This window comes from Colletotrichum jinshuiense, chromosome 10 (genome assembly GCF_051148585.1).
Source record: "Colletotrichum jinshuiense chromosome 10, complete sequence".
Classification (NCBI taxonomy): Eukaryota; Fungi; Ascomycota; class Sordariomycetes; order Glomerellales; family Glomerellaceae; genus Colletotrichum; species Colletotrichum jinshuiense.
In genome coordinates, this window is record NC_139303.1 from 272,235 (window position 1) to 286,052 (window position 13,818).

Below are 13,818 nucleotides of genomic sequence, written 5' to 3' on the forward strand. Positions count from 1 at the left end.
TAGAGAATGAAAATAAACTCTTATAGATAAACTCAGCGGTTTCGAGGCTTTTATACCCACAATCCGTTCGAGGCCGCTATAAATTTATGACGTTGCAATAAATCACGGACGACACATCACCGCTTGCAATACCATCAACTTTGATTGGATATGTGTACCGCGGCATCTCCCCTTTGAAACAAATCTCCACTAAATGAGCTTTGAGCTCGACAGTAAGCGGAGGTGATTCGACGCTGATGGGCACCTAGGGATCGGAAAACGGACCGCCAAGGCGCCGATATCACCCCAACCGTTCGGAAAAATTTAAAATGTCCGAAATACCGAAATTCCATTCGGGCAAACATGGCCTCAAGTACCGGTGAGAATGCCGACTTTCAAAACCTACCGCCAAATAAAATTTGTCAGAAGCCTAATGAGACGTTGGTTCTCCAATTGGTGGAATCATCGTTCACGGACTCCTACTTGAAAGGCCAAAAAGAATTTTTGGAGAACAGACACCGGAACCACGCGTGAGGAACAAACCCCAATCATCTCATCATGGATCAAACCAATCCTGCAGGCGAAGGTCGCACAGCAGGCAATTCAGTTGATTGGGATGGACCAGATGACAGAGAAAACCCGATGAACTGGTCTGCAAAGAAGAAATCGATTTTCATCGTAACTCTTGGTTTCATTTCTACGTTAAGGTATAGTTCAGAGTCTTGTGATTGTATTACTCAGTGTAATACTTCAACCTATTCTAACTCACTCTCAGTCCTTTGGCATCATCTATCGCAGCACCTGGCATCGCTTCCATCAAGAGCGACTTCGGTGTCACGGATAGCTACGTCGGCGCCTTCATGATATCCGGTTTTTTGATCGGATACTGCTGCGGTCCTCTGATAATAGCGCCGTTGTCTGAGCTCTACGGTCGCTACATTCTCTACAATATTTGCGGTGGACTGTTCCTCATCTTTAACATCGCATGCTCCGTAGCTCAGAGCTCTGGCAGCATGATTGTATTCCGGATATTCGCTGGAATAGGCGGTTCTGCACCTCTAACACTCGGGGCAGGCTCGCTTGCAGATATTGTTCCACGAGAAAAAAGGGGAGTGGGAATGACGCTTTTTACCATTGGTCCAATGATTGGACCAACTATCGGTCCTATCGGCAGGTTCCTCTCTTTCTTGAGCTATCTTCCAAGACGTTTGAACTGACTTGTTCTTGTCAACTAGCTGGAGGTTACCTATCAGAGAGCGTAGGTTGGAGGTGGTCTTTTCGGGTAGTTTCAATTGCTGTGAGTTGTAACAATTTAGTTTCATGGCAACAGCAAAAAAATGGAGAGTCTCACTAACATGTTATAACAGGCTGCATTTGCAGTTTTAGGCACTGCATTTCTCATGCCCGAATCATACGCACTTACTCTTCTAGAACGGAAAGCGAAGCGTTTACGTCAAGAGACCAATAATCCATCCCTCATGCCGGCCCTTGCATCTCCTCATAAGCCCAAGGATCTCCTAATTCTTTCAATGCTACGTCCGGGAAAGATGATGTTCTTGTCACCCATCGTCTTCTCGTTGTCAATATACATGGCTGTACTCTACGGGTATCTGTATCTGCTCTTTACCACCTTTCCACAAGTCTTTAAGCAGCAGTACGGGTTCTCTCAAGGTTCGGCGGGCTTGGCATACATCGGAATCGGCCTGGGCTCGGCTGTTGGACTTTTATTCGCAGGCCTGGTGTCCGACCGGCTCGTACAAAAGTTGACATTGAGAAACGGTGGGGATTATCAACCCGAGTATCGACTACCACCCATGCTCTGTGGTGCAATCCTGGTTCCAATAGGCCTGTTTTGGTATGGATGGACTGCCGAAAAACAACTGCACTGGCTGTTGCCCATTGCGGGAACGGCAGTTTTAGGTTGCGGCATCGTAATAGTTTTGGTAAGACGAACGACCTTCCAATCCCTGACACATCCTGTGTCGTAACTGATGGTATTGAGACTGAGTACTTGAGTAGATGGCGACCTCGACTTACCTTGTTGACGTATTCACTGTGTACGCCGCTTCAGCCATGGCGGCCAACACAGTAACTCGGTCATTGGTGGGAGCATTTCTCCCTTTGGCGGGGGAAGAATTGTACCGAAAAATGGGACTCGGTTGGGGCAACTCACTATTAGGGTTCATTGCTTTTGCGATGATACCTATCCCCATCCTCTTCTACAAGTACGGCCACGCTATACGGCAAATAAAACTATTCGACATCAAGTTTTGATCGTATCGTGTGGCACTAGCCACCTACAGCCCACTTCATAGACCACTTCGTGGCTGGGTCTGTGGCACAAGCGTACTTAATACGACTTCGCCCCAGATCCTTATCACCAGAAGAATCACCTCGTTGTCAACCCCATTTTCTGCGGCCTACCTATGCGAGAAATCGTCTAAATGGAATTTCTCTCCACTTTGAAAATGACTGTGAGACTCAGCCGTCGCTAAAACTAGTGAGAAGCCGAAGGCTCAAGCATTCTGAAAATGAAATGAAGATAAATAATACCGCACGCAATTGCCTCAAATGCAGTCAGAGGTCGGTTGTTCAGCCGCTAGGGACCTCGAATCCAGCTGAGCCACGGCTCAACAATCCGTGGAAACCGTCCATTATTATTGCCGTGCTTTTGGAGACCTCTTCAATTGCAGCCTGCATGATACGGTTGTTGCGAGATGGGTTGTCGCGTAGGCTATGCCATCGAGGAGTGTCTTGCGGAATTCCGCGGGCAGCGAATCCGGTCTCGGGTCTCCAGTTGGATCCGATAGGGTTTTACCCAAAACAGCTCGATATTGAGCACCGGTAGGACTTGATTGCATATTGGAAAGATCCCAAGGCTTGAAGTCCATGCCGACCTCACTACCTCGATTTTCGACAACAACTTCAAAAGGGAGAGGAAACTTCTTGGATGTGCTGTGCTGATGCCGTAATGCTTTCAGAAAACGGTTTCGGTAAGCCTGCGGTGATGGTTGCATTACCCTGCGCTCTGAGCTCGCGCAATCGTCGGGGTGGGTGGTCCGTCCGCCGCTAGACGACCCGAAATGTTTTCCATGTGAATGGAGTCAAAAGTTGGTACACACCGTGGCATGGGCTGAACGCACTGCAACGGAAATCGGTCGACTCCAATCGTGCGGCCAACGTCAAAGAGAGCGCTGATCGGGATTTGAAGAGCTGATGTACGGAGTAGCTGAACGACCATTATCCCTGCAATTGATAATGGCCAGACCTTATCTCCGTTCCGAATCTCGATATGCCCACAGTCTCTGTTGCACGAGGAAGAGGTCAAGTCTTTCGGCACGCACGATTGCAAAGTACGGACGGGCCCATAAGTCCGGAGCGCTATAACAAACTTTAATATTGGATATTGACCGGCGCTAGAAATATTGACAGCAAAAATTGCTCAAATTCGCTGGACTTACCCTTGTCCCATCCGCACCGCCTGAGTTTCTTGTTCCGCACGCGCGTTCGGGATGTACCTTCCACTACACAGTAGACCTCTGAACACCTGGTGGCGCAGTCACCGTCGATTATGTTGCCCGTGCCAGAGCATTCGCAACCATTTTTTGGCACACGTGGGCGAGTTTCCGGTTGATTCTTATGCCGTCACACGTGTACTGGATGCAGTTAGGAGTTTCTGTAACCTGATATCTCACCGCAGTCGAGCCAAAAATTCCAGTGGTCACGTCTAACATGGGACAGGAGTCATGTGTCCTCGCCATCTAGGATGGCCATAGTGAGTTGACCATGGCGCGGGTGAGAATGGATCCTTTTCCAAGGGCCAGCTTTGCTGCTGTCTCAAGATTTGTGTAAGAAGGGTGCTTGAGGAGTTAAGGGATTGTTGATATTGAAATTTGATACTACTCGAGATGTCACGGTTTAGGGAGCCGAAATTGCCAGTCTTGTGACAGGGACCGTATCCTGAGCCTTTCAGATATGGAGGAGAATCTTGTCTTGATCGATGTGGTTATGAGATGAAAAGACGGAGGCAGTTGAATGTTTTGCTTCACTCGGATTTACAGTAGCCAGTACCTTCTCTTTCTTTCTGTCTGTTTTTCATCACGTTCTCTCGCTTGTTATCACTAATCCCAACTTCGTAGTTATTGAGATCACCTCCCACACCGATACACCAGCTGAACCATACCATATACCGACAAAGTTGAGCGGCATAAGTAAGGGGGGGAAGCGGCCTAAGCGAGGTGGCTAGCTGGGGCTTGGGGATGACGCCGCTTCCGCGTGGTTTTGAATTTGAAAATCCAGACTTGTTCCAGGGGCTGACAAATTAAAGGCTCAAGTCAGCCACACTGACAATTGAGCCAAACCCCGTTCGAGATATCATGCCCCCATTTTTAACACTGTTTGTCCTCCAATATCATTACCCACTAGCCATTTTATTGGCCTCATGCGAGTCAGAACCTGCTAGGGAGACTTTTGCGTACAAGGGAAAGAAGACTGCGACTGGAGAATGAAAGGTCCTTGTTTGTTGATCGTAGCAGCCAGCGTGCGGCTAAAAGTGGAAGTTTTCCGGTGCTCTTAGGCCAGCCGTTGTGCAACGAGTCAGGTGCTCAGATAAGCTTTCTCGTTTAAAGAAGCACGCTTGGCGCACGTGGTTCACTTCCGAAGTATGAGAACATTGTACGAGAACCACGTATAGAATCCGAGAAAAAATGTAATGGGTCGCATTTTCAGGTGAATTAGATTAACTAATATAATAATAAATCTATCACGATGCAACAAGTACCGCCTTGCCCAGATAAGCCATGCTTACTGGACTGGGGTACATGTTGAATATTTATTTTCTTAAAGCGTCAATATCATACATCACCAACAAGTACTGTTAAGTCCAGATATATAAAAGGTCGAGGGAAACCGCTCTCCTTACACTAAGATCTGTTTGTCATCAAGCAAACAAGTCAACTTCTTCTACATCTACTTTCTCTTTCAATCTTTCAATCTTTCAAGGCCGTGACAAAAAACCGTCTCTAATCCAGTCACGATGATGTTTAAAGTAAGTAGTCAGAATGGGAGATTTACCAAAGTAATCAGGCTAATACTAGTTTTAGTCTGCCGCCCTTCTTGTTACCTTTCTCCCGGCTCTTGCCTGGTCTTGCGCTGTCTACGATTTCTGCCTTTGCCAAAATGCCGACAACAGTTTCAACGATGCAATTACGAAGAAGGCTTGTGCCAACTTTGGAGGAAACTATTTGAAATTTGATGATGGTCGCCACTACTGCGGTGCCGGATCAGCTGGCGCTGGTATTGGTGGAGTGCAGCCACTGTTGTTGCAAAACTGCCGCTTCAAGACGGCGTGCAATAACTACGGCGCTGCTGGCGACTCCAACTGCTGGGGAAAGGAGTGGAAGAAGATCTGAGGGGTAGATAGCTGGAGATGAGAGGCCGTAGAGTTGTCAGTCGAGAGAAGGCAACTATTGGTTTCATATCATTCTCCGGTCATATTATAGGGGGCATTTGGGGGTCGAGGGGTATGCGAAGAATTGCGTTTTGACAGCTTTATAGGGACCTTGGACTTATAATTCTAGAGATCAAACGAATTGTTTACTAATCTTTAACCTTATTCCCAACCTTAATCTTTCTAAACTTTCGATAACCTTAAAGGTGTAATTTTTAAATTCCTAAGTAATCTTCCTATACAATATATTGCCAAATTATGAAGAAGCAGGATTTCCAGCGAAAGCTATTTAGGGTTGAAAGTGGCTTCATTTATCTCAACTAGGTGGGCTGCGTAAAGATGGCTTCTATACGCCGGCTTCGCATGGGGTGACCAGCCGCCCAGGCGGGCGGTCTGCTCGGGCAGAATAATTGCACAGCAGCCTAATGCCTTATTTACAACATGAGTTAGTTATTTAACTACTTAATTACATGCTCTCACTTAGAAAGTTGATATTCATCATCTTGTTCACAATCTGCTGCGAATGCACGCTCGGTTGCATATTGGCCTGATCGATCGCCGGTCCCCACTCACTCTTCACCGCCAAGATCCATCTTCTGCATTCCCTTCGCACTGGCTACCGCGTTCGGCATAGGTCTCGAAGCACCCGCCTGACAGCTGAATTGCATGGCAATAATGAGTGGCATCAGCACAAGACTCGGTGGAGCAAGCGAGCCAGCATACAATGACCATCCTCCCGGTGTCTGCGGGGGTGGGCCGGAGGTTGGAGAAATAAATGCAATCATCCCGGCCAAAAAAAGACCACGGCGTTGGCCCTGCCATTGTAAAGATCATCAGCATGACGGAGCCCTGCCTCCCTTCCTAATCTATAAACCAACCACCCACCCTTCTTCATGACTGTCGTTACCACACCACGGCACGCAACGCAAGACATGCGTTAGCAAAAAAAAAAAAAAAAGATGACCAAAAGACATACAACACCAGGTATTCGCTGGTCGTCACCGACCCAACTACTAATCCGGCCCTCACTGGCTTATCTATGGGAGAGCGGACGGGATCCCGAGTTCTCCAGTGGGTATGGTCGTATGTACTATGCTTACCACGCCATCATGCCTATACACCTTTTTTGCTCCGTGGCTGTTATCGTCCGGCACCAAGACCTGTTCGCCAAAGTGTGTACCATGGGTAAACGATCCCCATTCCAATCGGAGTCCAGCGACTTCTGCATGAAGGCGGGATATCTGCTGTGAACAACAGTCAGCAGTGCATTGGTTGCGCTGCGGAAACCGTGGTTACTCAATGGAAATGGGAGAGGCCCTGCGAGAATGTAGAAACAAACCACCAAACGCCCACGTCCACTTGACGCCGGTCAACCAGCTTGTCACTAACACGGCGAGGAGAGCACAGCGCCGCTGTGTATTGCTGCTGCGCTCAACCGCTTGGTGAATAATCTTGTGGGTGAAGGGTCTGTGGAGCCTGTTCATGCGGTCGAGGGCCCGGAAGATCTTGTCAATGGTCCAATAGACCCCATTTGGTATGACGCCGTGCTTCACAATGTGCCTGTCAAAGATGCGGCGGTGTTACAAATAGTGACGCATCGGAGGCACGATATCCCTTGTCAAGGAGTTGAAATGCACCAAGCTGGTGGTACATTATCTTCGCCCGCGGTCCAGTTACACTACAGCGGCTTCGTTAAAGACCAACAAGTTGAAAGGGAAACTTGTTAGGGTTGAGCTGGCAACGAAATCCATAGGCATTGCTCTTACAGTGGCTGCCAGACACCACCAGGCTCAAGGCCGCCCAGAAGCTCCCAAGGGCCTTTTTGAGGAATGAATATTTGGGCAAGTCGTTCTTGGCGGACTCGAAGGCTTGCTTGGAGAGTGAATTCAAGCTCTAGTCGAAATGGATGTGTTCTGTTGATCCCGACACGACAAACAGCGAGCGATTGGTGCAGTGAGGCCCGAAGCAGATGAAATGACGGTCGGGAAGGGCATGTGGCGTTTTTAAGTGCTTGGAGTTGATTTGACAGGCTGTTCAGGAGCCCGAGGACAGAACGCCCAAAACCAAAATTTTATCCCTGGGGGTTATACACCAAACGTTGAATATTTCATCGGGAATAACCGCTGAAGCAATTTCCGGGCGTTACTGCCGTGTGTCTTTTAGGGGTTGTCCACCATACAATGCCCTCTCGCCGCTGGATTCATACTGAAACAGGCCAATCATCTTACACGACCCAAGGCTCGGTTGCTGTAAGGCCCCCCCATTTCCCACGAGGCCTTGCACAGTTAAGTGCCGTGCCGCCTGTATTTTCTGCAGGAACGATACGCAACAGCGATGGTAGGGGAACCTCAATTGCTAAAGTTTGGATGGTGGTATGTCGGATATAATTCATGACAGTCGACGAGACAACGTAATTTTTCTTGTTTCATCTACAAGAGCGCGAGGGATTAGATCCCTGGGATCGAAACTGGCCCGTCGCATCCTGAGGTGGTGACGTGTTCATCATGCAATTCTCTGCGGCCGAACCGACAAGGCAACAAGTCGCAGCCACGCAAACAGACAAAGGGGTGTTGGCGAGGGAGTTTGAGAGACAGAAAGAGAGAGAATGGGCGAGCCAAGACGGCATGAGACGCATATACACAGCCACTGCTCTGTGCGGTTCCGCGATGATACCGCGATGATTCAGGAGAAGCGACACCAAATGGCTGGCATTCGTGGAGAAGAAATTGTTGCCTTGGTTGAAGAGAGATATGGTACGGGCAGGCGGTCAGCAATAGCTAGCAGCCGGCCGTGGCAGCGGAACCCTGAGATTCCACCTCCCGGCTGTCGGCGGCGATATCTCCACTGCGGCGGCCGCCGCCGCTGCCTCTGTTGCTGCCAACATTCCTACTTTACTTTTTGTCGGAAATGTGGCATGAGGCTGTTACTCAATCCTGGGCGAGTTCAGCAGCAGGGTCGATACAGAGACTGAGCGGACATTGCAGCGAACGGACATTGCAGCAGATCATATGGAGCGAGATCGAGGTTGGTACAATTTTGATGGTGAGCCATCTACTCGTTGTGGTCATGGAATGCGACGTTATCATCTTGGACCCTGAAAACGGCGATCCGACCGGACATTCCACAAGGTCTGGTTGAAAAAGACGCCAGTTGGTTAGAACGTCTGTTGATGGTAGATAGGCTATCCAAGGATTATACGGGAAATTAAAACAACGTTTAACCTTTTCTCTTTGGAACTTTGTGGAGAGATAAAATCGCAAGACGAAAATTTAGCTTTAGCACTTGCCATGAACAAAATGGGTTGATCGCTTTGTTGACGGCGTTAAGCTTTCTTGGTTAGAACCTTTGTGATTTGACTGCGTCGTTTGCATGACAAAAGGCTATGTGTGTCAGACGACAGCTGCAGCTAGCAAAATTGGGCATGTTGGTCTATTGCATACTAATAAGTGAGTGATGTGTTGCTGACACCTGTCTAACCTGAAACAAGAAACAGAACAAGCTTTCATGGCGATAATCCCCATAGCTCTTATTGCATTGGGGAATCGAGCATGGGTTGAATGTTGAATGCATGACTCGGATATGCAATGTCTAGGTCTCACAGCCAATCTGCCAACAGTTGTGAATGCCATTAGGTAGCTGAGAACTTCGGCACCCCACTCATCTGTCTAAAGACCCCGGCAGGGTCCCATTTGGATATTAGCCCGCAGGTTCATGCATCGGGGTAACCGTGGAGAGCTGTGGCGTCCACTCAGCTATTGATGAATTGAATGCGACCGTGAGACTCTGCTGACTGTACGGAACTTGACAGGGGCAAGAACCGTTGACAGGGGCAAGAACCGTACGAGACTCATGCACCTGTTCGGGGCTGTGGTCTGTATGACAGCCGCCTTGCAGCACAGCAACACACAATTTCGGGCGCTTGTGTCCTTCTAGGAGCTCACGATATTTGGGCCCCGTTGGGATTGCCTCCGCGTCAACCTCGCCGGGCTGCTCTGCACATTCAGGATGTGAAAAACTCTGGTTCGCTTATTGGGTGAGAATGGAGAAGTCTCCGAAAGGAATGGGCGGGCAGCAGTGCGCAAGACGGGCTTTCCGAGAGGCACAGAACGCACGAGATGAATTTTGTGATAATCCAGGAATATAAAAACGACTGTCTCTGGGCGAACTGGAATACATTTGACTCCCAACTCCGACACGATCATTTACCCAACTCATTTAATACTTGACAGATTAACACATCCTCCATTCAAAGACTTCAAGTTCCCAGCAGGCCAATATGTCTGAAAGTTATCAGATATGCTTCATTCGCAACGTCTCGGCTGAGCTGGTCGACTCTGCCATCGACTTTGCCGTCAAGGAACGTCCCAGCAATGCCTCTGACGAGGAACGCCTGGCTCTGTCCAGGTCACGTCTTTGGAAGACTGGCCGCGAGCTGCGCGTTCGTTTCCTCGACGGCTCGCCCACCATCCAGGGCCGCATCCGCGCCTGCGCCAACGAGTGGCAGCGCTACGCCAATATCAAGTTCAACTGGGTCGACTCGGGCGATGCCGACATCCGCATCTCCGTTGGCGACGGCGGCGGGTCTTGGTCGTACCAGGGCACCGACAACGGGGTCATCCCCCAGAATGATAAGACAATGAACCTCGGCTGGCTGCACGACGACACGGAGGACAGAGAGGTCAGCCGTGTCGTGCTGCACGAGTTCGGCCACGCCCTCGGCTGCCACCACGAGCACCAGTCCCCGGCCACGAGCATCAAGTGGAATGAGCAGGCCGCGTTTAGCTACTTCATGCGCGCCAACGGCTGGACCGAGGAGCAGGTCCGCGTCAACGTCCTCAACCTGTTCCCCAGCGAGGAGACTAACTTCTCGGCCTTCGACCCGCTGTCCATCATGCTGTACTCCTTTCCGGCGGAGCTGACGCTCGACGGAAGCTCGACCGAGTGGAACACAAGCCTCTCCGAGACGGACAAGGGGTTCATGAGCAGGACGTACCCTATTGAGGGCGGCATGCTCGACGGCTTCAACACGACCGAGATGCAGTCGCCGCCCATGACTTCCCAGGAGCTCACCAAGCGAGCCAACTTCAGCTTCCCGGCGCCGCCCGTGTTGGCCGTGGGTCTAAACCACCTCGACGTCGACAGGGGGCACAACGTCCGCGTGTGCGCTGTCGCCGACCAGATCAACAACAACACGGCCGAGGTGCACCTGAGCCAGTGGGGCGACACCAAGGCCTACTCCCTCGGGTGCGCCTGGGCGACCTTCGCCGCCGACGACCCGAACATCCAGGTCGGCGAGTTCTCCACGACCGACGACCATTCCTGGTGGGAGCCCAAGCGGGACACAGTCCGGCATATCAACTTCCCGCGCGTCTGGGGCTCGGGCGCGCCGAGGGTCGTGGTCTGGTACAGGTTGCTCGACCTGGACAGCAGCAAAAGCTTCTGGCACACCGAGACGAGGGTGGACAATGTCACGGCTGAGGGGTTCGACCTCATCATCTCGGCATACGGCGATTCCGTGATCTACAGCGGCACGGCGGTCTGGCTGGCCCACCAGCAGAACAAGGAGGGTCTGGTGAGCGGTACCTTCAGCACCACAGACATCCGCATCGACAGGCACCCGTCACTAGAGACGCAGGGGCACGTCGAACTGCCTGCTGGCACGTTCCATGAACCTCCCAAGGTATATGTCGCTCTTAGGGGGCTCAAGGTCAGCACCGACACCAACCTGCGCCTCAAGGTGAACGTCAGCAACGTCAGCGCCACAGGCTTTGACTGGCACATTGATGGATGGGCAGACTCGCTCATCTTCTCAGGCACGGCTGACTACATCTGCTTCGCTTGATGGAGCTTCAGGGGTTCTTGTTGAGGCTAGAGAATGAGTCTGGCCCCTATTGGTCCACAATGCTCTTCTATGTTGTCGTCACATGTGCGAATAGATTGAGTGCGGAACATGATTTTCGTGTTTATTAGTATAGAAGTCCCGAGGTATTGGTTTAGAATATAACTGTTAACATCTTTCAACCATGTTCAAACCTGTTGGCACCTTTCAGAAGTATGTTCTGCTTGTACCTGCAGCCACAGTGCAGGTGAGGGAGCAATTCACCTTGACTGCCAGTACCAAGATTAGTCGATAGGCTCGGCCAAACTCGGCCTGTTTGACTACAGAAATCCATCATCAGGAACTGCTGCTTTTAGAAAGATGAACTACCCCCGGCGTTCACTGCTTTCCAATCTCATTTGAGAGCGTCTTGAAAATAAATCATCATCGCTCCTTGGTTGACGGTCTTCGCAAACGCCCGCAGCTCGGCATGTCTTCCACAGAGGCAAAATTCGAATGCAAAGCTATAGTGTGGTCTTGCGTTCTCTATACGTAAGGCTCCCATTCTACGTTGACGGAGCTCCTCGGCGGCTACCGCGAGCAAGACAGCGGCCGCGACCTCGAGGAACAGGTGGCCGACGACGCCATGAACGTCGAGCGCTGCCTCACAGCCGCCACAGGCCACAACTTCGTTAGTGTCGCCTACGGCCGCGAGTGCCGGTTCGGTAGCAGCCTGCGCAGCCCCCTGACCAAGGTCGGCGACGACAACTCCAATTTCCTCTGCGCCGGCAACCCGCTCCAGTACTGCGGCTCCGGCAACCAGTTGGTGCTCCATTTAATCGGCGCAGACCCGGTGCTGCCGTCGCACCCGGTCACGGTTAGCAGCGCCACCTTTTTTGGTTGCATGAATGAGGCAACAGGGGCGCGGGCTCTGGGTGGCGCCTCGTCTGCTGGCGACCACATAGCGCCCGAGAATTGTGGCGAGTTCTGCGGGCCCGCGGTGAGGTACTTTGGTGTTGATTACGGTCAAGAGTGTGAGGTGGACCAGACCTTCTCCTTGGTTCTCAAAGGTTGAATGACATTTTTCGACAGGTTACTGCGGAGATTCCTTTGATGCAGGATCCGTCGAGGTGCCTATCGCCAACTGTAATATGCCTTGTTCTGGTATTAGTTTGGAGTTGTGTAGAGCTGGTAGACTGCTGTCAGTGTACGCCCGAAAGCGAAGTCGCACAGGGAGAGAGAGATCGCAGTAAAGAAGCAGGATAACGTGCTTGTCAGCCAGGGAAGTATCGGCTTCCGGGATCCTCGTCACCGGAGGTTAAGGTTAGGGGATGGAAACAGTACCAATATATACATCGGATGAACCGGCCCATTTCAATTGTTCTCTTGGCTGAGCCTTTCCAACTTGCGTACTCGTGCCGCGGATCTCGCCAGCATCCGCTCCATGACTCTCTGCGAGGCCTCCATTCTCTCAGCCATCGTCCTCTCAACCCTTGGCTCTAGGTTGGGCTTTCTGTGCCAGTAAGCCCATTCATCCTCAGTACCAATATTCAACGGCCCACGGCCGAATTGTAGGACAGCCAGCTTGGTCTCAGACGGCCACGGCACCGCCTTGCCATCAATTTTTCCCAGGGCGTCCAGGAGCCTCTCGCGCATGCCCATAAGCCATGGGTGCACGGCGGAGACGTACTCGTGGATCGTAAGAAACGCACCGCTAGTAGTCACCTCGAGCTCAACGTCTTTAGCCCACGGCCGCCGGGGGTCATTTTTCGTATCAAGACAGTAGCGGTTAAGCTCAACCCAAAGCTGTTCCCAATCATCGACACAGCCAATCCTAACAGTTACAGCTGGGACCTGGGGCACCAGGAGAGACTCTTGCGATACAGGATGCCAGCTTTCAGCGGCGCCAGGGCGAAAGTACGGTTCCATGATGTCGCCTGGCTCGTAATACTGATCAGGTGCGACCTGGATTGCGCTCTCGAGAGGGCCGTTGAGTGTCCACAAGAGTCCCTTGCTGGCTGGTGATATTAATATCAATGTGTCGTTCGAGATTCCCGAAATTCCCGCCATGCCGCTAGCGACGGACAGGCTAGTTGTATCCATTGTTGAATGTTGCGTGCGTGTTTGTGGTCTGTTTTGGTTGAAGTAAGATTACAGTGAGATTAAGGTAAGGTGGTTGGAGTGAGGTGGCCTGCGGATGAAAGAGGCGGGAAAGGAAGGGGAAGCGGTGTAGGGATCACGACTGTTTCCCATTGAATAAGATTCAGCTAATCTTTTCTAGCCACCATCACTTCCAACATCATTTCCAACGTCAAATACAGTACAGTACCCTGCAGAACAGGGGAAACATAGCTTGACGGTAGAGTGGCTGCTGCCGCCTGCGCCACTTTATACCAAAAATAACTTGTGATTGCAGTGCTATCCGCTCTGAATAGCGACATAACTATTTAAATATCGCAACGCGGCGTGAGACTGCTGATCACTATTATCCCAGAGCAGACCGCCTTCGACCAGGCGGCCCCACGCGAAGCCGGCGTATACAAGCCGACTCACGCAGCCCGCCGAGTTTAGA

At 51.0% G+C, this 13,818-nt stretch overlaps 5 protein-coding genes across 5 annotated transcripts; 4 read left to right on the plus strand and 1 right to left on the minus strand.

The window, feature by feature from the left end:
* Positions 1-537: 537 nt before the first annotated feature.
* EsH8_X_000060 (uncharacterized protein) lies at positions 538-1,196 on the plus strand (the record flags this gene model as incomplete). The annotated part of the gene is made up of 2 exons (XM_083274148.1): positions 538-667; positions 778-1,196. 2 exons carry the CDS (start codon positions 538-540, stop codon positions 1,194-1,196), a joined length of 549 nt encoding a protein of 182 aa, XP_083119540.1.
* A 3,818-nt stretch (positions 1,197-5,014) lies between these two features.
* Positions 5,015-5,390, plus strand: EsH8_X_000061 (uncharacterized protein; the record flags this gene model as incomplete). The annotated part of the gene is made up of 2 exons (XM_083274149.1): positions 5,015-5,026; positions 5,082-5,390. 2 exons carry the CDS (start codon positions 5,015-5,017, stop codon positions 5,388-5,390), a joined length of 321 nt encoding a protein of 106 aa, XP_083119541.1.
* A 4,314-nt stretch (positions 5,391-9,704) lies between these two features.
* On the plus strand, positions 9,705-11,270 carry EsH8_X_000062 (uncharacterized protein; the record flags this gene model as incomplete). The annotated part of the gene is made up of 1 exon (XM_083274150.1): positions 9,705-11,270. The coding sequence occupies one exon, from the start codon at positions 9,705-9,707 to the stop codon at positions 11,268-11,270; it is 1,566 nt and encodes a 521-aa protein (XP_083119542.1).
* A 181-nt stretch (positions 11,271-11,451) lies between these two features.
* Positions 11,452-12,321, plus strand: EsH8_X_000063 (uncharacterized protein; the record flags this gene model as incomplete). The annotated part of the gene is made up of 2 exons (XM_083274151.1): positions 11,452-11,480; positions 11,856-12,321. 2 exons carry the CDS (start codon positions 11,452-11,454, stop codon positions 12,319-12,321), a joined length of 495 nt encoding a protein of 164 aa, XP_083119543.1.
* A 299-nt stretch (positions 12,322-12,620) lies between these two features.
* Positions 12,621-13,349, minus strand: EsH8_X_000064 (uncharacterized protein; the record flags this gene model as incomplete). The annotated part of the gene is made up of 1 exon (XM_083274152.1): positions 12,621-13,349. The coding sequence occupies one exon, from the start codon at positions 13,347-13,349 to the stop codon at positions 12,621-12,623; it is 729 nt and encodes a 242-aa protein (XP_083119544.1).
* Positions 13,350-13,818: the final 469 nt, after the last annotated feature.